The following is a 26536-nucleotide window of genomic DNA, read 5'->3' on the forward strand; positions in this document are numbered from 1 at the left end:
TAGTTAAATTCACAAATATATTTGAAATAGCTGTTGCAAGCCCCACAGAAAGCAAGCTCCACATGACCAAGACATCCCCCCTCCCTGCAGAGAGTGGAGACTCAGGAAGGATACTATTGGATTTCATGTCTCTGTGGATGATGTTCTTTGCATGTAAATAGCTGTGAAGGAAAAAGCACAGAGCCATTAGCAGGGCTGCTCACAATCAGCATTCTCATTCCCCCCAGACAGTTTATTCAGTTTATTACACATCCAACCCTTTCTGGCTTTCCATGAGTCTACTCTGGGACAAAGAAATGGAGCTGTGCTCAGAGCAGTGAAAAAATGCCAGGAAGGAGTGGCACAAGTTCCTTTAACCCTGGAAACCTGGAGCTGTCCTCACAGCCATGAGCTACTCTGTACCCTGTGCTGGGGCTGACTGCTCCAAAGGGACATTTAAACCTGCCCAACTCCTGGAGTGTGCTGTTCCCAATGGACATTTAAACCTGCCCAACTCCTGGAGTGTGCTGTTCCAAAGGGACATTTAAACCTGCCCAACTCCTGGAGTGTGGCTGTTCCAAAGGGACATTTAAACCTACCCAACTCCTGGAGTGTGCTGTTCCTAATGGACATTTAAACCTGCCCAACTCCTGGAGTGTGGCTGTTCCTAATGGACATTTAAACCTGCCCAACTCCTGGAGTGTGGCTGCAAACCTGGGCCCTGAGCTCCAATGAATGAGCTGTGGCAGCAGCAGCTGCTCCTGTGCTCCCAGCATCAGAACCAGGGCTGAAAGCAGAGAGCTGGAAATGCTTCCAAAACCATCTGGGTGAGTCCTGGGGAACAGAGCAGCCACCCCTCATCCCACAGAGCATCAATCAGTGTGTGTCAAACACGGGAGGAAAAGCCCCCTCATTCTGGATTTGCAACAGCATTTCATCTGCTGCACTACAGCAAGAGCTCAGGCTGGACAAGCAGATAAAATAGAGAAAATATGAGTGAGAAAGGGCAGGGTGCAAGGGGCAGGGGGGGCAGAGGAGGGCACTCACTCCATGCCCTGCGCAGTCTGGCGGGCGATGTCGATGAGCTGGAACATCTGGAACTTGGTCTCCTGCACGTGCAGGTGTTTGTAGAGGCTGCTGCCCTCACACCACTGAGTGACAATGGCCAGGTTGTCCTTGGTCATGTAGCCCATGAAGAGCAGGATGTTCACGTGCCGGGTCTTCCTGACAGAGGAGCACCAAGAGAAATCAGTGGCTGCACCAAAAATGCTTCCCAAGGCTGCTCAAAACACACTCCTGGCTGAATGCATTTCATCTCTGCAATCCCAGGTCAATATCTGAGTGAAGTTTGGGCTCACAAGTAATTAAAATACACCACAGCTGCCATTTTCTGTTTATCAGCTGGTCTTCTGCTTTTTAGTTACAATACTTCCTTTTAGTTACTTAAAATCAACATTTAAGAAAAGGATGTCTGAAAACTCAAATGGTGTGACCTCAATCAGCAACAGTCACACTTGCAAGAGGTGTTAGAAGTTACTGGAATGGCAGAAATCACCCTGGAAGCTGGGAAAAATCCCAGCTTTATGTGGAAGACTGAATCCCAAGAGAAACCAAAGGACAGCTACACACCCTCAAGGAATTATAGATCAGGAGATTTTTTAATGTATCTACTTGGTTCATTTTCAGGAGTAACATCACAGACACTAAAACCTCAGGGTCTGAAAGCAGAGAACAGTTACACTCACTGCATGTGCTTAGGAAAAAAAATTATTATGCTGCAATTTGCAGAGGAACTTCAAAATTCAACACCTGAAGAGTTCAATGTTGTCTGGTGGTGAGGATTAGGACAGAAATTATTAATCCCCACCTACCTTTACTGCCCAGTGTGGTCTGAACAATGTGGGCGTTAAGAGACCACACAAATACTCTGAAGTAGGACTGTCCTTTTTATTCTTCTCTGGAAATCTGCTTTCTGTGCCTATCACACCCAGGATTTTGGGCCAGAAGGCTCCAGGGAGGGCTGGGAGGCCAATGCAGCACCTGGAGTATCAGAATTTAGCAGTGGAACACCAACTCACCTCAGGACAGCCACTTCATTCCTGAAAGCCTGGAACTGTTCTGGGGTTGGGTCTACAACCTTTAGGATCTTCACTGCTACATCCCCTGGAAATACAATCACCACAAAAGTTACTGAAAGTGCAGATCTCCTTTCCTCCTCAAAATAACATTAATAAACAATGTAAATAAAATTCCTCATTTGAGCACAGCACACCTCTACTAAAGGGTCAAGACTTCCCTGCAGACAAATTTCTGTGGTATCAAGCAATTAATTTAGCTGAATGTCAGTTTAATAGAAAAAGGCATTAATTAATTAATTATTCACACACCTCCCTTCTATTTTTAAGGGCTGTGCTGGGGTAGAATCCTTTTGGCAGGACATATGCACACACACCTTTGTGGTTTTATTATCAAATTTAAATATTGAAGTGTTTTATATATAAACTTCATTTGAGCACATTACAAAACCCAACAGCTCTCCTTCATGCAGAATTTCTTTAATTATTTAATTCTTGAAGAGGTGTGAGTGTTATATTAAAATAAATCATATTATTATTTTTTATTACAAAATCTTACTGAACTAATTTTTCCTCTTGATTTCTGTGGCCCATTTCAGTTCCATAATGGAAATCAGAAACTGTTCATTATTTTCAATGTAACAATGTTGCTTCTCTTGCTGCTGACAGCATTTGGGCTTTGAGACATGCAAGTATTTACTCATTAAAAGCAGAGGGCAGCAGGTGAGCTTCCAGATTTGTTTTGTCAGGTTTTTTTCCTGAGACTGCTGCCATTTGAAGAGCCTTGAGGGGTTTCTGTGTGTTTCTGTTCAAAATCACAAGCCATGAACTTGGAAACAAATTCTGAAACTTTGCAGGGTGCCTGTTTTCAAAATATTCCCACTACCTACAGATCAAACTCTCACAATCATTTTTTCATTGAAAAAACTCCACAATTTATACTGATTTCCTTTCCATCCCACCTGGAAAGGAAGCATGCTAATAAAATCACAAAGGTTTTAAGAGAAGCTAAATATAAATGAACAGCAGGTTGTGGAATTTCCCAGCTAACAGAAAATAAACCCTTTTCAGACAGCAAGCTGGGAACATGGGAGTGAAGAGATCAGTGGAGTGAGAATGGAGATGCAGTTGTGGGATTGAGGTTTTGGTGGCTGTGCTTGGCTTTAACACCAGGGCTGCTCTTGCACAGCAGCTCTGCCTGAGCCTTTGGTGGCAGATGAGCACCCAGCATCCCTAAATCCCTTTGGTGGCAGCTGAGCACCCAGAACCCCTAAATCCCTTTTACCTTTGGTGGCAGCTGAGAACCCAGCACCCCCAAGATCCATCTGGCCTGGGTGCTGTCCCCCCAGCTGAAGACTCACCGTGCCACTTGCCCTTGTAAACTGTCCCAAAAGAGCCTGAGCCTATCCTGGTGGAGAGCATCACTTCACTGGCTTCTATTTCCCAGTAATAACTGGAGTCTCTCTGTCCACGAGGCCTCTGGAACAACAATTCACAGGGGTTTCATTTTTAATCACCTGGATTATACACACACAAAAAAAAATTAAATAACTTCCTTCACAAAAGTTCAAGTTGACCTGAAACCCTGAGGGGTTTGTCCTGCAGTTTGGATTTTTGTTTTTCTCCTCAGTTTGGGAGGGTGGTGGGGGTTTTTAGCAAAAAACCCAAACCAAAATTACCCCATTTTCTTGGATGTCTTGAACTGTTTATCATGAAGGTCTGCACTAGAAAATTAAACCCTAATCTGAGATCCCAAAAGGAACATGTATTTTATGATCAATTATTTTAAAACATCTGAAATATTTAAGAAAGGGATTTCTTCAAAAGCACAATGCTTAAATTCTGGAACTCTTAAATGGAATAAGCCAAAGAGATGAGAGCAAAATTCTCAATGTCTAAGTGAGCAAAAACTGTGAATCCCACTGAGCAATTGTGTGTTCCTTGTGAAAGCTGAGAAGCCTTCAAAAATTTCAAGATATTATCAATTATTATTCTAACTCTTCTTTCTTTCCCCCACTCCTAAGTTTAAATCAAACCTTTGAAGGAAAAGTTGCATTTTGTAAAATCTGTTTTTCCCTGAGACATCTGACTGCCCAAGGGAAATGAAGGCATTGGCAATACCCACCTTCTATGGAGACAGCACAGTTCAAACAGTGCTAATTAACCCAATTTTAAATAAATTAAAACTGGATCAAAAGGATGCAACCTTTAAAGATTTAAAAGGTAATCCCTGGACCTGCACTGACAATGTCACACCACTGCCTGAAATTCATCTGCAACCCAGAACACTTTGTTCTGAGCACTTATAACCCAAGGCAACAGTGCCATTGTTCCCCAATTAATGACAATAAATAAATTAATGACAGGAAATACACACAGTGCAGAGCAATCCAAGATTACCTGCACCTTTCAGGGCAGAAATTCATCCCAGCACACCACTCCTCCCAGCACAGTGTAACTCATTTTTAAATTAAAACAAACATCACCATACTTACAATTTTGTTCTTTTCTTGTGTGTTAGATCCAGGGGCTCTCTCTCTTTGGGCTGGGACTGGGGTTTTAGGCTGAGACCAGCCAGTTGGGCTCATATTGTTAGGACTTCCAGACAGAGCAGAGGGTGAGGCTTTAAGAAAGAAATACAAGAAAGCACTTGATGAACAAGAAAACAACCAAATCAAACCATATTAGAAAATGTTTCATTTTTGAAACCATACCTGATTCACTATGGCTTCGAATTGCATCCTGCAACAGAGAAAATGGAAAAGAAAGTTAATAAAGGAACAAGGAGCACCCAGAGGAACAAGCAGGGCTGGTGTGGAAATTGCTGGGCCAGTTTTAATGCAATACAGTCCTGGCCAGCAGCTCCAGGATTGGGGATCTGCTCATCACACCAATCCTGCAGGAAACCCATGCAACTTGTGAATTCTGACAACACAGGGAAGAGAGTCACAGCATACTGAAAGAACTCTATCAAAAAGGAAAGATAAAAGGGCACAAAACAAGAAGAACCAGCAGCAACACTGCCTGCATTCCCCCTGTACTTCATGCTTGCGTTCCAGGTGTGGACAGAGCTCCTGGGATGGCTCTGGCCCAGGAGACAGCTCCCAAACAGCTTCTGGGTTAAAGCAGGACTTTTAAACCCCCCCAAATATTCCAACTCAACATCCAGTGGGAAATAACTGTACATACTACTTCAACCCCCAGAAAAGGCTACACAAGTGCCTCTACACAAAGCCCTCTCCTTTTCCAAGCACATTCCCAAGGGAATTTGGCATTTGAGCAGTGTTTTCCCACAGGTCACCAGGACAGTGCCACAAGTGTCACCTCATGCCACGGGCACAACACAACTCTACAGCCATGCACAAGAGAGAACTAAGCTCTGACAAACAGCACTGCACAGCTTTTCTCACCTGCCTTTTGCATTATCCCAAAGTACAAACAGGAAAGGGAAAATATCCAGGGACTGTGTGAGTACAAAGCAAGAACATGCACTACAGAGAGGTTAAACACTGTCAAAGTTAACAGAAGTCAATGCAAAATCTCTAACTAATTAGTAGAATAATAAATGTAAGATTTCATAGGAGGACAGAACAAGGCCACATTGCACTCCACAGTTTCAAATTAAGATTATCCTTAGCAAAGATTCAGTTATGAAATACATTGTTTTAGCTAATTAGTTGCATTCACCCAGGCTGGACTAAGTACAGCATTCTTGCAGATTGCCACTGCTCCACACCTGAGTGGATTAAAATCTGCATGGACAACCAATGAAGAACTCCTCAATTTCCTAATTTTGTTCAATTTAAGGATAATAAAAACCTCTCAGAACCCGAATAACAAGTTTGTGACTGGTTTTGTACACCAGCCTGAGAATGTAACTGCTTTCAAGGAAGCTGGCCAAGGGTAACTAAAGAATTCAAATTGTTTCTCACACTTATCTGTGTGGAGTTCTTACTTTAAAAAAGTATTTTTGAGCTTCAATCCTGATGTGAATATCTGTTTATTTGCTTCTGAATTCGAGAGCAAACAAACCAGACCCCCTGTTCTCACAACACCAGTAACACCATCCCCAGGGCTGTAGCCTGTCAACTTTACTTTGATGGGAAATAAAAACAGTACAGCTTGTTCTGAATCTCAGGGCTTTGGATGGGTGCAGTCAGTAAAAACCACCTCCAGAGGGAAAAAGCCACACAATGGATGTGTTTTGAGAAGGTTTTGCTTTTTAAAGGCTGGGAGACCCAATACACTCTAATCCAAGCCTGGTCAATTCAGAGAAGGATGAATTCAGCCAGATAAACTGAACATGAAGCTCTTCATCAATTTGCCTCTTCCAGTTAACAGCCTCAATATTGGAGTATAAACATGCTGGCAAGATTCTCATCAGATCAGGTCCAGATTAAACACTTCAGGGGGACAATGCCACGGCTCACAAGTTACAGCAATGCTGTTAAAGACAAGAAAACAAAAGGCACCAAGGAAATACCTACTCTTCCCCTCAAACAAAAGCGTCTGCACCAGGAGCTGGGAGAAGCATTCAGGCTGTTATTCTAGGCCAACACAGTAAGAGATAAAAGAAAAGAACAAAGGAAGTATAAAAAAAATATTTCTAAAAATTAAATGTTAGGTTAAATGAAAGAAAAAGTAACCTAATTTGCTTGATAAATGATAAGTAAGTGCAGTAAAATTTCTAAGTATTCTTGCTCAAACCCAGATGTTCACTAGGATCTATCCTCGGGTAAACCACTTTTTTATGCTGGTTTTTCTCCTGGTTTACTAAAAAGTCTGCTACTTTCTGCATTGCTTTGGGGCCTCTTAAAAGCCTTTAGGACAGAACTATTTTTATGGCAATGTGAAGATCCAGAATAGAAAGTGTTTCTGTCTTTACTGCTCTGCATAAAGAATAAAGGAAAAAATGTCTCCTTTAAGACTCATCACTGCACCAAGATCAATAATTCAGATTTTCTTGAGTGCTTCATTGTGGTTTGTGCCATCAGAGATGGTCAGCCTGGCCTCTGAACCAGCAAAAAGGGCTGGGAGCCAAAGAACCCAAAGAGGAAGGGAGGACACCTTCCCCATAAAGCCAGCTGACACAGCCTCTGACCAAAACTGCTCCCTGGGGCTGCAGGGCACTCTTGTTCTGCTGCCAAGGTCCAGAGGAACTCTCTAACTCCCTTCAGAGGATCTTCAGGTTTCACAGAAGTCCATAAATCACCAGCTGAAGATGCAGGTGAGCTCAGCAGTGAAAGGCTTTTGCTTGGCCTCCAGAGTTTTTAAACTATTCCAGAGGCAAAAGCAACAAACAGTGCTTGCTCCCCCTCCCAAGGCCTGCAGTTCAGCCCTCTCCTCTGCCAGCCTTTCCTGCACACCAGTTTGTTAAGGTTATCACAAAAGATTTAAAGGAACCCAACCACTTTAGGCCTGATTTCCAGGAGTTGTCCCTCCCTGCCAGTCTAAGGTAGGAAAATACAAAAAAAAGGTACTTGAAGGCAAGTAGAGCAGAAATAGTCTCAGAAACTGGCTTCAGCCCAGAGGCCCAGAATTGCCATCAATTCCATACAGGTGCAATACAAAACAGATGCCCAGGAAGCTTTGACCTGAGCATTCCCAGCCCAAGAACTAAACCCAGACCTAGGGCACCTTTAGTCTGACTGAAAATTAACAGCAGCCCCTCACAAACCCAGACTTTTAAATTTGGAAGAACATTTTTAGACATGTCTAAAAAGCATTTCTTCACAAAACTGAGCTTAACTGAAAAGCATCTTTACACACCCTTAGAATTCACCACTCACTCCAGCAAAGTTGATAGACTGCAAGAATTAATAATGAACTTCTATGCAAACGTGTCTCCTGATCTCTTCCCCAGTGAGCCAGCTGAGGCTGCCAGTGAGCAGAGGAGAGGAAGGCAGAGGAGGAGAGGCAGGCAGTGCCTGTGGCTGGGCACAGCCCCAGCTGAGCCCTGCTCTGGCCATGTTACCTCGATGATCCTGCTGTCCACGGGCATGGTGGTGCTGACCATGTGCACGTTGGGGGTGGACGTGGAGCGCTGCCTTTGGGACAGAGAGCCCTCAGAGGAAGGGTTGGATGGGTTGAAAGTGAAGGCATGAGGTGTAGAATACCTGTGCTGGGAGCTGAGAAGGAAAGAGAGACAAAGGGAGAGTTGTGGTTATTTTTTTCCCCCCCTGGCAAGTGAAAAACACTGTTCAATGTAACCTGTCCAAAAGCAATATACACACAGTTCCAAGCAGAGAAAAAGCTGGGATTTACACATAACTGAACTACTTGGTCAGCTAAATCAGTCCCAGTTTAATTTAAGAAATAAATTTGAAAAGCTCAAAGATCTTGTCAGCTCACATATTTAATTAGTGTGTTTAGCTGAGGTCTGGTTTTGCTGTTAGGAATTTTGCCACAGTTCACCTCAATCCCCATCAAATCACATTGAATACACTGACAAAATACTGGCTCTGAGAGATGAATTCAGGACTGTGACACTAAACAAACTGCTCGTTTCAAGCCTGTTAAATGCACAGCTTAAGAGCTAAGCCCTGAATTTGTAAAGCTTTGCAAGACTGTTCAATGGTTTGCACAGAACAGCCAGCAAGGAAGTCATGAAACCCAACACCAGTTAAAAGGAGGCCAAGACTAAAATCCAGCTCAGCAAAGAGTTATAAATCACAGCTAAGGCCACTCAGACCATAAGGATCCCAAAACACAAATGTATCCTAACTGAAATGGGCCAGCCTTCACAAAACCCTTCAAAAGATCTATAAAGTTAAAAAGTCACTGTTCAACAACACTGGAAATAAGAGTAAGATGGCAAAGATCAATTCCTGATGCAGTTCCCATTAAAATAAAGAAATAAAGACATAGAACCATTTACAAGTCAGCTACGTGCTCTGTGCCTCATTCCTGACCAGACTGTTCAAATGGGTGCAGAAAAAACAAAAGCTGGCCTGCTCTCTTCAGCCTCTAGAATTTCAAGGGAAAGAATACAGGCACATGTTAGGGTCAGGGGACAGGCCCCTTGGAGAGGGACACAGGTTTCATTTCAGCATTTAAAACTACAGCAATGTTCTCTTTAGGTATCAGAATTTTCTTTAAGAGGAGCATAATTTCAGTTTCCACTGTTCTCTCCTTCAACTCCTATCTGTCATCAGAGTATCAGAGCATTATTTTAGGTATGGATGTGAATCATCCACACGCTCGATGCACACTATCTGATCAGATAAAATAAAATGAATTCACAAAAATACCAAAAGGGAGCCTCAGGTTTTCTTAGGCAGGAAAACAAAGGTCTCCAAAAAGCCTTTAATACTCTACCTCAAAATTTTAAGGCTAAAAATTAAAACTATGAAATCTGAAATCAATGCTTTGGTGGATCTAAGAATAAGAAAGAGTTGTCTGTGATGAAGTGGTGTTGCTGCCTTGCACAATCATCCCAACCTTGTATCAGACTGCTCTGCTTTGGAGGAGCTGGGGGTCTCTGGTTGCTTTGGATGGATTGTTTTGAGAGAAGTGTATTTCCCAGAAGAGAAATGACAGGAAATACAAGCTTACCTAACAGGTATCCGGGAGACAGACTCCCGCATCCGTCTCATTGTCAAGGGAGGTAGTGCAGGGACACCACTGTCACTGATATTTGAATTTGGGAACAATCTGAAATATCAACAAAAACAATTACAACTTCAACTGCTACACTACCTCCTGTACAATGCTCTTGAAAGCTGAAATTTTAAAGGGCTGTTTCTTTGCAGCATGATTAACTTCATGAACACATTCCTATCTTTACATCGTGTTTTTCCTCTGTGTACCACTACAATCTCTGTCTTCAGACTCCCAAAGAAAAGTTCCACGTGTTCTTTGCAAACTTGAGAGACAAAACCTTTTTATATCAGACTTCAGATTTTCCTGAAAGGGTACTTGACACAATTAAGTTCTATTAAAGCCAGGTAGCACCAAGTGGCACAAGTCATCCTGCACTCCTAAGATGAGAAAATGCAGAACCACGTGACCAAGTTTAGTTATAAAAAATTACAACCACTAAGATACATAAAAACAATTACAGGTTTTAACACTTTTGCATAAAAGGACTTCTAACATAATAATTGTCAACTTTTTGTAACTGGTATTAGGAAAGTATTATCCTCCATCTGTTTTCTCACCATTCACCACTTTCACCAGTGTCAGAAGCTGAGGTGTAGAACAGGTGAACACTAAAGTTTCCAACAGCTAAAATCCAACTGAATCATGGCCTGGTTCATTCCTAACATGTGCTCTGTGAAAGGAGTTGCTGTGCCCCTGCTCAAACAGAAGGCACTGGAGCAACTGCCTGGTCATTCAAGGTGTTTGTTTGCTTGTCCCAGAATATTGAAATCCAGAGCAAGAACAAACTGCAGCTGATGTGCACGGCCTTTTCCCCTGGGAACAGACACTCATTGCTGGCTGTTTCATGAGCTCAATCCACCATTCTGCACACTGATCACAGGGACTGCCTTCCCAACAGCCCAAAAGGATCTCTGTCATCAGACACACAAAACCAAGTGTCAGCCAGACTTGCAGCTGCCATTAGAAAGGAGCAGTCCTTACAAGAGCTGCCTGATGTTGCTCCAGTCCACACACATGGTTGGCACCTTGGTGCTGCAGTGCTCGTGGAATTTGTAGCCACACGTCTGACAGCGGAAGCCATTGAGCAGGAACTTCTGGCAGATGTCACAGAAGGCAAGCTTCAGAAATGTCTTCCGAGCCTGGAAAGCACAGCCAGTGATTAACCCCAGCTAATTAACTCTTCATCAACTGAGATTTGGATCTTCAGAGCCCGACAGAAATAAATAACCATGCTGAAATGCTGTCAGAGCCCCCAGGATGCTACTGAGCTTAAAACCACACTCAAATATTGCAACATGGATTTCCAGTTTGGTTGGAAACCTGCAAAGTTTAGAAACACTGAAGGGTTTCTTCTTCAGAACAAACAAAAAAAAGGACAAGTGTTCTGTCAAATACAAGAGCAATTTTTTTGCTCAGCAAGGTGACAGAGCTGTGGGAGCCAAGAGCTGGGGTTTTGTTTGTTTTCAGCAACACCAAAGAGGTGAAAGAGGATCAGACTGGAAGGCCCACCTCATTTTTTTTATTAGACAAAACTCTTGGTGTTTATGATTAAGCAATATCCCTTGCATGAGAAATGCATTTATTAGTAATCAAAACAGAAGGAATTTGCACTTCTTTAAATGGCAGCCTACTTTGTTTAAAAGCTTCTTAAGTATGAAAAAATATTAAAATGAGTCAAGGGGGTTCTTCCTCCAGAACCTACTGGAGAGGAGGGCTCCAAATTTTAGCTTCTTCCAGACCTGGAGAAAAACATTCATTTTCTGCTGACCAGCTGCAGGTGACACTTTCTGTAGGTTTTTTTTAATGTAATGTAGAAGTAAAGTGACTTTCAGGTTTTGCAAATCAATCCTAACCTTTCTAATGGATGTAAATGACAATCCTGTAGGACTTCAGATTACCATAATGTATTTCTAGAACAAAACAAGAAAAATGCTAAAATATGGGAATAGAGTTCCTTCCCTGGGAGAAGACAATAATGCAAGGTAAAACTGGTAGAGTTGGGCATTATCTCTTAGTAAAAACAGAATTTTTAAAAATTTTTAAAAATTAAAAAACCCACAAAGCACAAAACCACCTTCTACTTATTTGTTTTGTGTGGAATAAATACTCCATTTCTGAGAAGGAACTACAAAGTAAAGCCTTTCATTCCCCCACAGAACTCTCTGTCAAATTACAAGGCAGCATTAGCTCACAAAATAATGTCATGACCTGCAGAATCAACAGCACCCCTGAATATCCAGTATAAATAATAAATATTGGACTATCAGTCCAGTAAAGCTGCTGAACTTATCCAGCCTTTTTGGACTGATGACCCAGAGAAAATGCAAATTTTCTGCCTTTTCTAGACTTTAAAGACATGGGTATCTTACCACAACAGTTACAGACACAGGTATTTATGTAAAATAAAAATGGCACTCATCAGACCTGGGAAGAACACGCACAATGTGAGCTTTGACAGTCTGTGACACCTGGGAATCACCAGGGGAATAAACACAATTCTGGCATTTCACTGCAAATTGATATTTAGGGAATGTAACTTGTGGGGAACAGGGGTGAAGGAATCAACCCCAACTCCTGAAAATCCCTGTGTGAGAAAGCCAAAACCTTTCTAATGGCCAAAACATTCTCTGGCCAAATCTGTGGCTCAAGTGATGAAATTCCCAGCAGAACACAGAGCAGGAAAAGCTTACAAAATTGTGTGTGGTGAGTGGGACATGGTCGAGGAAGTCGACTCGCAGCTCCTCCCCAATCAGGGAGGCGGCGTCTGTGTTCCAGTCCAAACGCACTTTCTTCCTGGAAGAGAAAATGGGGACAACAAAATCACTCTGGGGATAAGTCTGGCCTCATCAATTATGCTTGGTGAGTTTTCTTGAGTGAACTGAAATCAATTACCCAAAAAAGCATGGCTAACCTCTTACAGTGAGCTGGATAGATCTCAGTGTCTTTCACTCAAAAATCAGAAGCAAGTCACCTCTTTTCCTGCTCATTTTTAACATGTTATTTCTTTATAAAATACTTGACATAAAGCACCTGTAAGCTTTAATGGAGTCACAGAAATACCCTTATAAATGTAAAGAAATGTTAGAAATTATGAGTGACACCCTCAGTGACACAAAAGCCATTCTTAGGCGCTTGGGCAGTGACTGGTGACCCCAGAATGGCCTCAGTTGCTCAGAGATATGACCCCCACAAATGCCTGAGGCTGTAGGGAGCTTAAAGGCCAAGCCTGAGGAGGTGTGAAGTGCATTAACTCCATGAGATACCTTCACTCCCTCAGCTTGTAAAACAATCACTTGGTATTTAATAGCAGCATCCCCAGTCCTACAAATAAATAAGGAATATCTGAAGTGAGACTGAAATCCAAATATTGGGAAGCTGTAGAGGAATGCAGAGCCTTAAAATTGAGCACACAGAACTGTTCAGGGAAGCGGGCTAAGAATCACTGACACAGAATTTGCCAACTACAAAGCAGCACAGAAATGCAACTCAAATATGAAGGAAGGCATCACTTATCTAGAGTATGGCAAAACTCTCACTAAGGGGCTGCAAGCACTTGAGGGAACCCCTCCATCTTGAGTATTTTCAATATTTAGCTTTAAAACAAAAATGAAATAGCCAATACACAGCAGGCTGACACAGTTACCCTAGAAGAAGGCAAAGAAAGCAACACAAAGTATTCACAACCACACTGCTTTTAAAAGCAATTAGCCAGAGGGGAAGAAAACATTACTGCTGCTTTCCAAACCCAAGATTTTTACATTCTCTGGGAGGAAGTGTCACTCTTACCCCTTCGGTTCAGCAAGAAGTCGAAACACGGCGCAGCACTCCGGCTGCAGCCCCCTGACCTTCAGAGCCTTCATCAGACAGTCATGCAGGGTCATCCCATTCCTCACGTTCACCTGGGAGCAAGGGAAAACAACAAAACACTTACACACTCCTGCAGTTTCTTTAAACTTTTCCAAGACATTTTCTCATTTTATGAAATTCCAGGAAAGCTGCCCAAAGTGCACTCCTGCAAAGTTCTGAAGGCATTTTATAACTTCTCCGGTTCTTACAATGACTGAGTGTCTATGAAACAGGATTTTACACAAGTGGGCAGCCTACAGAAGGAATAGAAATGCAGGCAAACGGAGCTACCACAAGGACAGAAAACGATTTAATTTAGACTTCAGGAAACTTTGGGTAAGACTATTATTAGGTACACTCAGCTCCAAGAAACTGAACAGAAGTGTTCCCTCAACAAGTTTCACTTAAGCTTTAACCCCAACACTTCAAGTGAGGAAAATGACAGCAGTGTCATGCAGGCATCATTGTTTAGGTCAGCCAACAATGTTTTTTCACGTGGAATATGCTCATGTGCTTTAGAAAATTCACAGCATTCAGACAGAGCAATAGAGCTTCTCAAAATACAGATTCAGAGCATACTAAAACCACATCCTCTAATACCAACCAAGTGCTGACCATCACTCAACCCCAGTAAGACCCTTTTGCAGGAGGGCATTTCTGGAGGAAGGTCCACCCCCCAGAGGGAGCAGGGCAGTGTCTGGGAGCTGCAGGCAGCACACACTCACCACAGTGCGCTGCTTGTTGGGCAGGAAGACACGGATGGTGTTGCTGGTTTTGGACGTGTCCGAGATTTTGCCGTCGTCGGACGCCCGGCGCTGGTACCCAAACTGCTGCACGAGGGTGGGGGAGATGCAGTTGGGGCCATCAAAGACAGAATCCTTCAGCCCAAAGCCATTGCTGATGGTCTTCCAAGCTCCCTGGATGTGCTCCATTGGTGCAGCCTAAGGAACATTGGGAGAGTCAGGGAAATGGCCACGTCCTTCCCTCTGGAGTGGTGCTGCCTCCCCCTCCTCCTCCCACAGCAAACCTCAGCCTTTTCTGGAAGCATCTGGAGCTGCTCTGCCTTGGGAGGTGATCAAGCTGCACTGCAGGGTACAGCTCACCCACAGCTGCACAATCAGCCTGGCTCCTGAAAGCATTTCACTTTCTGCACAGACAGAGCAGGAATGGATGTGTAACTCCTCCCACTGCACCTCAGGGACACACAGCATTCACCAGCAGGGCAATCCACAAAATCAGTGCCTGAGGGGCTTTCAGAAAGGGGCCAGACTATAGAATCAGAGAATAGCCTGGACTGGAAGGGACCCGGAGAATCACCCAGCCCAGCCCCTGGCCCTGCACAGACACCCCAACAACCCCACCCTGGGCACCCTGGGAGCTCCTGGAGCTCCGGCAGCCTCGGGGCTGTGCCCACTCCCTGGGCAGTGCCCAGCACCCTCTGGGGTAGAACCTTTCCCTGAGCTCCAGCCTGACCACCCTGGTCACAAGAATAAAGAGCTCTGTAGGAGGCCAGCACAGCAGTCCTGAAAACCAGATATGCCACACAGGCATTAGCCCAGGCTATTAAGAAAAGAGACTCAACAGGAATTACAATAAAAGGAATTAATTAAGGAATCTATTTTTATCACTGATTTTGAGGCTTTGGTTATTTGGGTTTTCTTAATACTATCACAATTTACATAGTGTAAAACAGCAAAAAAACTTTCTCAACCCTCACACCCACTATGCTCTGTTGTATTTCAGCATAAATAAACCTGGGACAACTGGGATTGTTCAGCCTGGGAAAAAAAAAGGCTCCAGGGTGACCCAGCTGAAACCCTCCAGTACCTGAAGGGAGCCAAAAAGAAAATGGAGAGGGATTATTTAGAATTCACAGGATACAAGGAACGGCTTCAAACTGACAGGGAGTAGGTTTAGATGGAATACAGGGAAGAAATTCTTCCCTGGCAGGGTGGGCAGGCCCTGGCACAGGGTGCCCAGAGCAGCTGGGGCTGCCCCTGCATCCCTGGCAGTGCCCAAGGCCAGGCTGGACAGGGCTTGGAGCAGCCTGGGACAGGGGGAGGTGTCCCTGCCATGGCAGGGGTGGCACTGGATGAGCTTCGAGGTCCCTTTCAACCCAAACCATTTTATGATTTTACAAACATCTTCCAGTGCAAGGACATCAACCCCCTCCCCTGCACACTTCCACACCAGCACAGGGATCTGCACATGCAGGGACACAGATAAAGGCATCACTGGATTTCTTCCCCAGCTATCCCAACTACAATGCAGCTTGAACTCCAAAGTACACTCAAACATCTTATTCAAAATTAGGCAAAACCAAAGTCTGTACAGAAATCAAACAACTTAATTCAGAACACCCAACATTGACTGAACACCTGTCAGCAGCTGCTCAAGTCTCATTTTATGTGTGGTCCTGCACCTCCTTTAGTGCAAATGATTTGAACTCTCCAACACATTTCCTCATGTTTATGTCAGAGAAGAGCCAACAGTGTTTGTTTCAGTAGAAGAGTTAAAACAATGGAATTCTTGGGTAAAAAAGATCTCCACAAACATCAAGTGTCCATTTTGGGGTACCCAGAAGGATAAGATGAATTTCAGAGTGTTTTCCTTCACAGCACAGCTCTGAAAAGCCACAGCAGATCTGCAAGTACCTTTGGTCCAGACCTCAAGCCAGGTCTGACCAGCCGCCAGAAAGGAAATGTAACAACAAAGTTCCAGAGAAAGGTTTGGTTTAGGTGAAGTCATTACCACCACATGCAAAGCCCAGAGGGAACTTTCAGCCAGCTCCTGAGTATCTCCTTCACTGACAGGGCACACACAGCCTCACCTCCCCTCCCACAAATCCCTGCCACTCCTCAATCCATCAGCTCTGCAGCTCCAGTTGTCCAAATGTTCAAAATGTTTAAATGTCAGTAAGATTTAAACTCCATGCCCAGTCATCTAACAGGACTGAGATACTGGGATATTTTTGATTTTTAAATCCATGGCACATAAATGACAAGAGTTTTATATTTGATGTAAAAAGGAATAAGGAATAGGAAAACACTGATGTATTCTGAAAAATGAGAGAGAAAACTGAGGAATACAACCAAGTTCACCACACATAAGCATCTACAACATCTCACAATTCCTAGGCACCAGAGAGGTGAAAAACAAGTTATGTTCAGTTACAACACCCACATAATGCACATGGCAGCTGAAAGAGAAACTACTGAGATGGCAGCAATAAAAACTGAGATAAACTCTTAGATAAGAGGGGAAAGATGAAACCCAGAGAGCTTCTCTTAACTCATCCCCTATGGGAAACTCCTTTGTTTCACCCTTCCAGGTAACAGATGAAACTAAACAAAAAGAGGAGCTCAACTTGATTTTTCTGCTGAGCTGAGCTAAGGAATAGCAGGACTGCCATCAAAACCTCCTTGTCCGTGCTAACAGAAGTTGACAGCACCCCAACATCACATTTATATTTAATGTTTTGATATGCTGCCAACATTTCCTGAAAAATTCCAGAAAAAGCAGGAAATGACAAAGAATTCACACTTGCATTTTCACAAAAGATAAAAAACACCCAAAAAGTGACTTCCCTGTTCTCAGGGTATCCTCTCCCCCAAACCCTGCACACTGAGGCACAGCTACCAGGGAAGATCACAGTGATGTATTTTAGGGTTGTTGCACACACAGGAAAACACAGACAGCAACTGCTCTCAGCCTCTGTGGATCCAAATGTCAGTTCTATCTTTAATTGGGCATTTGCAGCCTTCTCTCCCAGGATCTTTGCCTCAGGAAGTGCTGGACAGTGTCAGAACTGGCCATGTCTGGCACAGTCCTCCCTCCCAGCAGTGCCCTGCCCTCTCTTGCCATCACTGGGGTTTTGCCATCTCTTTTGGCTGAGGATTCAGTCCCTGCCAGGCTGGGTTTGCTCACAGCTGTTGAGTTCTTTCCCTAGGAAATGGATGTACCACATACAGCACCCTCAGCTCCCCTCCTCCCCAACCCCAGGGTGCTGCTGGGGCACAGGGGAGCAGCCAGCACCCAAGGGAAAAGATGAGAACAGAGGTCAGACCTGGCCTGGAGCTGGCAGAAACCTGCCAAGAGGCCTGAGGGTGGAGAGGCAGGGGAGAAGAAAGGGAAGTTTAACAGATCTTCACGGTCTCCTGGGGAGAGACAGGGAATCCCTGCTGCAAAGTTGCTAAACCTGCTCTGGCATCCACTGTACAAGGGCTGGCAGCTGGAAAGGTGGAGCTTGTTGAAGAAACCCAAACTGTCCCTCTGAGGCTGCCAGAGGTTCCAGGGCCCCACAAACACCTCTTGACCTGGGCCATTGTTGTGGTGTAAAGCTAGGTTCTTCCCCTCAGCTGTGACTACTTCCTCCTTGCCTGTGTCCTGCCCAGTAAGTTCAAAAGATGCCCTTCAGGCCTGCGGTCATTGGCCTGTCCAGATGTCATTGTTCCCTGAGATCCTCCCCCTCCCACCTGGTTGGTAGCTCACCTGTCCTCCCCCCCCACCTTCCTGTGAGCTTAAAAGGCGTTGCGGCCATGCGGTCGGTGTCTGTTCGGAGCAGTACAGAGATTCGGAACTGTAATGCCTTGGAATAAACTCTGGATTTAACTCTCCGGCAGAACACACTCTCTTCCTCTTCACTATCGCCTGGACTTTTCTACTAGAGGTAAACTGAGTTCTGCTTTGCATGGGCCTATCTCGAGTGCTTAATAGTAACTGCTTGCGAGCCGAAGGTGTCTCTGAGGAGAAATATCCCCAGTAGCCACTGGTAGCGCAAGAGAAAGCAACAGGCCATGAACAGTCTGGCTGAGAACACTCAAATTCTGACAGAGCATGGGCAGCCAGGTTCACTTCTCAAGATTATTCTCATGAAAGAACAGTCAGTGAGAAGAGCTGCTGCCTAGGAGGTGATTTTGAATGACTTACACCTTTCTCCTGCCCTCCAGTGCAAAGAAATTTCTATCTTTCTATACAAAACCATCCCCCTGCAACTGCAGCAGCTCACTGCATGCACAGGCAGCAGAGCAGAGAATTCACATGGCACCAAGTGACCAGCTTGGGGCTGACAGGAGTGACATTTAATGACAGCCCAACACACCATGTCTGCTCCACTCAGAACCCTGAATGGGCACAAGAGCAGAACAAAGCAGGGAGAACACCTCAGGCCACAGGTGGGAGTGCACCTGACCAGGTAATTCATGTGCAGAGCACAGCCCACCCTGCAGGGCCTGGAACCTGGGCCCTGGCAGCAGACTGATTCCCTCTGGGGATTTTGCTCCAAGCAGTAATCCATTAAAGGTATTTTCACTCAGCTCCCCCAACATCCACACCAATTCACTCCAGTGAAAAGATGTCTGAAACTCTGCTTTAAAGAGAAATTTAATTTAAAATAAAGGAGGAAAGATTTTACAATGATGCCTTCGTAACTATATTCTTCTCAAGTTTGTCTCTTCCAGAAAAAAAATGCTTTTCTCTCTTTAAATTAATTACAAGCATATTTCTGAAACATAATCATTACCAGATACTGGATTTATGTTTATCCCATGCTCAAATAATCCACTGCCAGCTGGATGTTTCCATGTATATTTCTAAAAATTTTCCTTAAATCTTTTCTTCCTGTAGCTCATCACTTTCATGACCATGACTTCAAACAGCCTTTCTCCAATTGACAAACTGCAACAGCAGCATTCAAAGAATATTTTAAGATATTAAAGCACATCAGTCCCCTTGCAGATCCAGGACTGCTGGGAAACTGATACTGATCGGTTTCATATTAAATGTTCAGCATAAGCAGAAAAATAATGTCATTTACTGCTGCAAGTCCCCCAGGAGTTCTGCACACAGTGACCAAGACTGCACTTTTCATTAGAGCTTTTTGCACACATTACAGATTCTGCTAATGAATCACTGGAACAAGCATTAAACCAAAAGCAGAGAATAGCTCTGGAATGTGCACATCTGACAGGACCAAATTCCTGGAGATCAGTCACTCATACACAATCAATACATTCATGTCACTCTCTCCATCTCAAAAGGTATTGGGAGCTACTCTGACTTTTCCCATCAGCAGGATAAATTACTGGTCTGAGCTGTTAAAAGTTTCACTCTCCCTCCCTAAGAAATGCCAAAACTGGCACTGAGTTAGGCTGAAAGTTCACATGTCACAAAGCTGAACTCTCACTCCAAAGTTTAGGTACTTTGTCCTTGCTTTTTTCTGGAACAAGCACCCAAAGTTTTTACAAACAAGTCAGAACAGTTCCCCCTGGCAGCACACAGGCACTGCCATTTTTATCGACACAAATTCATGGAATATACCTACAAACACAGAACAGCAAAGTCCAGCATCCATTTCAAACTGAACACTTCTGTCAGTAAATAGAAGCTTGAAAAGCTGCTTAGAGGCAAAGTTTTCATCTCTGACACAAAAAGATCAATGATCCATTTAACTGTGGCCTTTTCTTCTCCCATGCAGTAATTAACTGATCTAATATTGCTTGGATAACCAATTATCTGGGGGGAAAACCTGAAATTCAAACCAGACAAATCCTTGTTGTGATCTATAGCAGCATTTTTTAAAAGCAGCTTTTCAGAGCAGTAGAGGATAAATATGGACCCATCCCTATATTAAAAAATAAAGCAGTGATCTATGGAAATATGGATGCAGGGCATGAACTGGGATCAGTGTAACAACCCAGGCAGATCCCCTTACACCTACAAGGCTGGTGTTTTTCCTTCATGTGTCCTTCATTTTAATGCCAAAAAACAAATTCCTCCCTTAGACAACTGACAAAAATTAAAAATTAACAGAAGGAAATGTCAGTGCTCAGGGGAAAAAACCAAACAGAACAAAACCCAACAGAAACACAACAATTTCGGCCTCTGCTCTTCTCATCTTGAAAGTATCTTTTCTGCTCTTTTTCTTTATTTATCAGAAGTATTCTGTTTTTAGTCACTACCTCAGCCTTCAGGAAAAAAATAACATTGGTTTTCCAACAAGTGGGCTCTACAGTAAGGAGCACAGAAGCAACACAGCTCTCAGTCTGCTTTCAGACTTATTCATTTCAGACTTACTCATTTATTATTCATTCAAGATTAGTATCTTTTTGTATTTAAAAGCTGCTGGCAGATAAAAACTCTGGCTAGTAAGCACAGCCCAAGTCAGACTCCCTGGCTGCAGCAGGCTGTACTTTGGGCTCTGCTTAGCAGGAATATGTCACCAAAACAATCTGCACCTTTGGCCACCCTGTGCCTGCTCTCTGTTGGCTCTAACAGCTCAGGGCCACTTTTCCCAGGCAGATCTGCTTGCTTTGTCCTTTCCACACAGAGCATTCCCATGTCAGACACCCATTTTTTTCCACATGATATTTCTATGAAATTCAAATCTGGAGCTCTGATTTTCCCTACAAAACTACACCTCCTACATTAGAGAAACAGTAGCACTGAAGACCTTACATCTAAAAGAGGGATACAGAATCCAAAGCTTTGCCTTTCTCAAAGCAAAAAACCAAACCCGGGTAAAAAGTGAAATGCAGCAGGTGTTTCTCATCAGTCAGTGTTTCTAAACTGGATTTAAGTACAGCTGCAGAGTTCATATAAATTCACAAACAAGTTCATGGAATTGCTATAGAAACAGCAGGAAAGGAACAAGCAAGCAAAGAAAGTGCTCATAGATTTTGTACAAGTTTTCCTTACAAAGCACCAGAACTTGGTCATCGAATAAAATATCCACTTTTCTTTCTAGTACAATATTCCATAATCTTTTATCTAATCTGCTCTTAACATGATGAAGACTATTAAAGCTGAAGTGATATTTAAGTCATGCTCCTTTTTTAATTCAGTACACCCAAACTCATCCCTAGAAACAAAAAGCACTGAATACTGCTTTTGATAGCTGATTGTATCAGGATCACTTTATATGACAGTCCTGTCACTCAGACTCCTTGTTTCTGTGCCACGTTAAATTCTATCAGGAGACTCCTCCAAAGGGAGATTTACAGAGATCTCTTTAATGTGGGCCTTGCACAGCAGACAGAAGTGGGACTACAAGTGTTTTGTCTTTCTTTACATGGTCAGAACACTGGACAATCCTTTTTTCTTCCCCAAATCTCTCAATCAAGTGCACATACCTTCCCAGCCATGTGCCCATTTGCATTCTGCACTTGCTCATGCCAATTGTTCCCAGTCTGAAAGCCCCAAACTGTGTTTGCAGTTGCCTGGAACTCATCCACTTTACAGCAAGGATGAAAAAAGTTACTCAAATGTCAGCAATCCACCAAATGCCCTTCCCACACGAGTTCTCAAGGATTAAACAAAAAAGTGACTGAGAACCTCAGCACAAAGAATGCCTGGCTCTGTCCTCCCTCAGCCACATGTAGGAAATGCAGCAGCACTGAGAACACCCCAGACTGAGAGCCTGGGGAGAAGGAACAGCCTGAGAATCATTAAGGAAGCTGCTGGGAGCTGTGCTCCCATCTCACTGCACAGAGAGCCTGCAAGGGGCTGTTAATCAGCACTGCACAGCACCAGGCAATGCTGAATGATCTGTACATCCAGCAGGATGCACTGGCCCAGCCTGTGGGTGCTCCCTGCTCTCACCCAGGGCAGCCTGCAGCCAGTAAATGGATGTGATGAAATGTGGGCTCTGTGCCAGGCCTGCAGTGCCACGTGGAGGTCAATCCTGTGATTCCAAGAGCTTGGAAACATCGCCCAGACGGGCACAGGGCAGGGCACAGGGACACAGCACCCACGGCCTTGAGAGATCCTCTGGAGGAGATGAACAAAGGGCTCTCTCTCCCCTGTATTTTATAACAGAGGCACCTGGGAATAGCTGGATATATCCTTCCTGGACAGCTGTAGCAACTTTATTTTTATGGTTCCCATGCACCTGTATTTGCCAAGGAACCTGAATAAAATGGCAAATTTTTAAGTACATTCCATTTTTATCTAAGACTGTATACAACAAAAATTACTTAAGACTATGTCAAACATCTACTGTCCTGAGAGCCTCCAAAAAAATTTATTCTTCATTTTAACATTATCTTATTAAATACACCCATGAAATTACAGTTCTGGTTTGGGTGGGTTTTTATTTACTTAACAAAGCGCCATAGCAGCCTTTTTGTTTCAGAGATAGAGTTTGAAGATAATGTCACAGACAGATTTACATTAGGTCTGGATTATTCCCAAGAGACCTGCAGTTGTGTGGAAAGGCAAATGCTGTTTGGAGAAGACAGGCAAATATCAAGAGCTGAAGTTCTAAACTGAGGAAGGGCTTTTCCCCTGCAAAGTAAATATCCAGGGAGACTGACCCAAGTAAGAGCTTAAGTTCAATACCCACTTCTGATAAAGCAAATCCTGTAACAACTGTGGCTCCAGATTGATTTTGTGGCACTCTTCAAAAAAATAAAAAAAGTGGGTTTTAGCAGCAGTGCAAGAACACCAGCACAGAGGGGCTGAGCTGAGTTTCCAACCCTGAAGGGAAGGTCCAGGAATCTCCAAAGCAAGAAAGGGGCAGGAGAAGGAGGAAGGGAAATATAGCAAGTTATTTATACCTTTAGTTTTCCTTTCAGCAAATGAAGTCCTATGACAAAAGGATGAAGCACATCATCTGTGGAAGACAAAAAAAACAGAAGATATTTATATTTTAATAGACAAACATATACATGCACTACATATCAATTAAACAGCAAAAAAAATTACATCAGTGATAAATTATTTTCCTTCTACTTCCAGAGTTTTCAGGGTCTTCCAGCCTTTCATTATTTCATGCACCATTTCAGTGTAAAGAGACACAGAGTGCACAACAACCAAATGTTACCCAGCTCAGAAGCATTTCATTCTTACTCCAGAACATCAGAAAAAATCTTTTACAGCCAAAAACTCACTGAAATAAAAATTAAACAGGAGTTGAAGAGTCCCTTCTCACACGTCAGTTCCTCACTCAGACAAACACCTTGCTGACTCACAAATGTTGACAAATCTTGGAGACAAAACAAACAAACAGTAATAAGCAGCCAAGCCTCTGAAGGCTCTCTGTATCTTGCATAAAAGCTCCAACTGTAAGAGGGAGAATTCCTAGGGAAGCTGAAGAAATCTTGACGGGATCATCCCCCACAAAGCTTTCTCTTCTCCAGACCAAGAAGTCACAGACTCCTCATGTCTTTCTAAAAAATGTAAGAAAAAAATCAAGAAGAGGTCTTATGTTGCCAGCTCACTTCTGGTTAGAGGTATCCTCTCTTCTGGACAGAGCAGATGGGGAAAAATTAAAATGAATAAATAAAAAGAAGCTGCAATGATTTTACCAAAACAGCAAACTCTCAAAGATTAACAAGAAACCAGATGAATGCTTTGGGACCTCCACCTTGAGCCATTTTCAGTCATTTTAAAAGTAGAATCTACTGACAGTCTGAGCAGTGAATTTACCCTGCTTACACCTAGCACACCTGTCTCCAACAAACATTAAGGAATGTGGCACATAATATACTGTAAATATGCCTTCCATCATGGAAAAAGATAAGCAGGGAGACTGGGGAGAAGGAAGGAATTCAGGTTTTCTCATACCAGAGGAGAAGGTGAGCTCTTTACTTAGAACCAAATACAAGACATGGCAATGAGTCACTAAAATGGATGATGTTACATGAAAAAAAGGAGAGAAAACTAATGGGGAAATTTCATTTACAGAATGAAAACCCAAAGCATTTTTCCAGCAAAATCAGCAAGAAGGAAAAGAAATCTCATGCATAAATCAAGAAGAGACAGCACAGCATAAAGCAAGTGTGATGGGCCGAAGAAGCAAGTGCAGTATTTCTATCTGCCACCACAGCAATAGTTATAAGGAAGGAAAAATTACTTATTTTTCGTGACAGATAAAAAGACACATAACAAAAAAATCAGTAAGAACATCTGCTAGCAGAACTGGCAAACACGAGGGTTTAAGGAATAAGAGTTGCCAAAAAGCCCAGCTTTACTGCAGATGTGAGAGTCAATTAAACCTGACTAGAATGTTCAATGAGGCAACGGCAGAGCAGAGGCAGAAGACAATCCCAGTGTCCTGGAGGAAGTTTCCTGCCTGCAGGATTTCCACCTGAGCTGCTCTGAGGAGCAGGAGAACACTTCAGTGTCAAACCATTGATTTGGAAAGATCTGTCCCAGACCTACTCCTAAATGCACAAAGAGCCAGCACAAAAGCTTGAGGTTTGGCTCTCGGTGTTGTCAATCATTTCTGAACCCTGGATTGATGGTTTTAGAAAATCCACCTTGTATTTGAGGTAAGGTAATCCCAAATGTCAGACATTCCAGCAGCCACACATCTCCACTTGATACCTGTGTCACTGAAACTGTGGCTCACTGTCAGGGCATTTTTGCTGTCTGCTCCTGTTTCCACCACAAATATTTGGATAGATCCAGCATTTTGTCACTGGAAGTGCTGTTAATTTATTCACAGAAAAAATATTCATTTCCTATAATGTGCAGGAATACAGAATAAAATTTAGTCAACATCAGCCTGGCCTTTTAGAAATTCAGACAAAAACCTCAAACTCCACTGATTCCTGGGCTACACTGTTAATCCCCACCTTTAAAACTCACACTGCCTATTCAGTCTCCACATGAGAAATTGAGAAAGACAAAATCATCAATATACAAAGGAACCCAACATTTAAAGAAAAACTCTGCCAGACATAAAATATGCAAAAAAACCTGAAAGAATCTCCAGCAGTCACAGTTCTGTGCTGACCAAAGTAAAAATATTTTTCAGTGTAAGACAATCTCTGTGTCAATCTGCCCAATTTTATTGAACATTTTCTGCAGCACATACAGCACTTTGTAACAGAAAATTATTCCAGGTACTGTCCTGTAATCCAACATCACAAGGGCAGATCTTACTGGAATAGGTAAAAATAGCAGCAGGGAGCATGCCAAAGGACAGTCTTTCCACTACAGGGGCAGTGCTTACATTGCAACATCAGCTGGCTCTCTTTTTATAACCTCACCACTGCCAGTGAGCCAGTTACACAGGCAACTTAGAAGGCTGGAGAAATCCAAGAGTAAGCTCTGCCCTGTTTCTGAGCTGAAATCAATCCCCTGCATCACTGGGAGCCCAAGGCTCTGCTGCAGCACAGTTACTGCCTGTGTCAGCTTTCTACCTGCTCCAAACCATCCAGCACACAGGGATGATGTCACTCAGAATTCTGTGTCTTTCTTGTCAAATGTCAGCATAAAATTAGAGCCTTGCACACTCTGTTGCTCCTTTTGGCTGCAGCACACTGGAAGCTCCTTAATTTACTTCATTCTCTGGCAGCCACACGACCCACCCCCTCCAGAACTCCTTTTATCCCATTTCTGCAGGCCAGGCAGCCTGGAACAACCCCTCCCCAGCACTGAACTCTCCGTGGGTTTTTGCCACGTTTCCACACAAAGATAACAACCACCCCAACCTGAGCACTGCAGCTGGGAGCCCAGTGCTCACACAAAGGCAGAAATGCTGCTTTACCAGCACAGGCTCTGCCCCACAGCCAGCAGCTTGGCTTGCAGGTGACCAAAAGTGCTTAGCTTTCTAATTAGGCACCAGGGAAAGCTGCACCCTCCCATCCCAGCACCACAAACAGGTTCCTGCCTGCTCCTCCTCCACATCAGCATTGATTGGACACAGCTTCCCAAAGCTATTGGAGGCACAGGGAGAGGGAGAGGAAAGCCTGGGAAAAGCAGGGGCTCACTGAGCTGGCACAGGTGCTCTCACACTTTTCTGCCTCAGTTGAAGAAAAACTGACTGATTATCTCAACAAATTTACCTCTCCTTAAACCTGCAAGCCCTGGAACAAACAGAGATGTTTGTTGTTTGCACACAGTGGCCCCAGCACTGTGTGCTTGGTTTAAAAACTAAGCATCAGCCTCGTGCAAACTCAAGAGTAAAGAGAGTTTAGACACTTCTGCCATACTTTTAATGCATTAATTTTATAGTGCAAGATTCACCAAAAAAAAAAAACCCAAACACATCCAATTACAACACAAATACACAAGAACTGAAAAATATT

General features: G+C 43.5%; 1 protein-coding gene across 11 annotated transcripts in view; it reads right to left on the reverse strand.

Moving 5' to 3' along the window:
• RAF1 (Raf-1 proto-oncogene, serine/threonine kinase) overlaps positions 1-26536 on the reverse strand; it is a 38371-nt gene that overhangs the window by 5494 nt on the left and 6341 nt on the right. For 9 of the 11 annotated variants that reach the window (XR_007778687.1, XR_007778689.1, XR_007778684.1 and 6 more), the window contains exons 2-14: positions 23057-23112; positions 14228-14443; positions 13443-13555; positions 12347-12449; positions 10638-10795; positions 9609-9707; positions 8029-8182; positions 4769-4796; positions 4550-4677; positions 3416-3533; positions 2058-2142; positions 1027-1203; positions 115-161 (exon numbers count right to left, since the gene is read on the reverse strand). Coding sequence is in view for 5 of the 11 variants with exons in the window: in XM_018914932.3 (XP_018770477.1) it covers positions 115-161; positions 1027-1203; positions 2058-2142; positions 3416-3533; positions 4550-4677; positions 4769-4796; positions 8029-8182; positions 9609-9707; positions 10638-10795; positions 12347-12449; positions 13443-13555; positions 14228-14434 (1417 nt within the window). In the remaining 6 variants the exon portion in view is untranslated. Of the gene's footprint in view, positions 1-114; positions 162-1026; positions 1204-2057; positions 2143-3415; positions 3534-4549; positions 4678-4768; positions 4797-8028; positions 8183-9608; positions 9708-10637; positions 10796-12346; positions 12450-13442; positions 13556-14227; positions 14444-23056; positions 23113-23389; positions 23414-26536 lie in introns of those variants that run through there. The other 2 variants (XM_050979420.1, XM_018914933.3) reach the window with 2 other exon arrangements.

The sequence above is a fragment of the Serinus canaria genome, chromosome 12, assembly GCF_022539315.1.
Source record: "Serinus canaria isolate serCan28SL12 chromosome 12, serCan2020, whole genome shotgun sequence".
NCBI classification, from domain to species: domain Eukaryota; kingdom Metazoa; phylum Chordata; class Aves; order Passeriformes; family Fringillidae; genus Serinus; species Serinus canaria.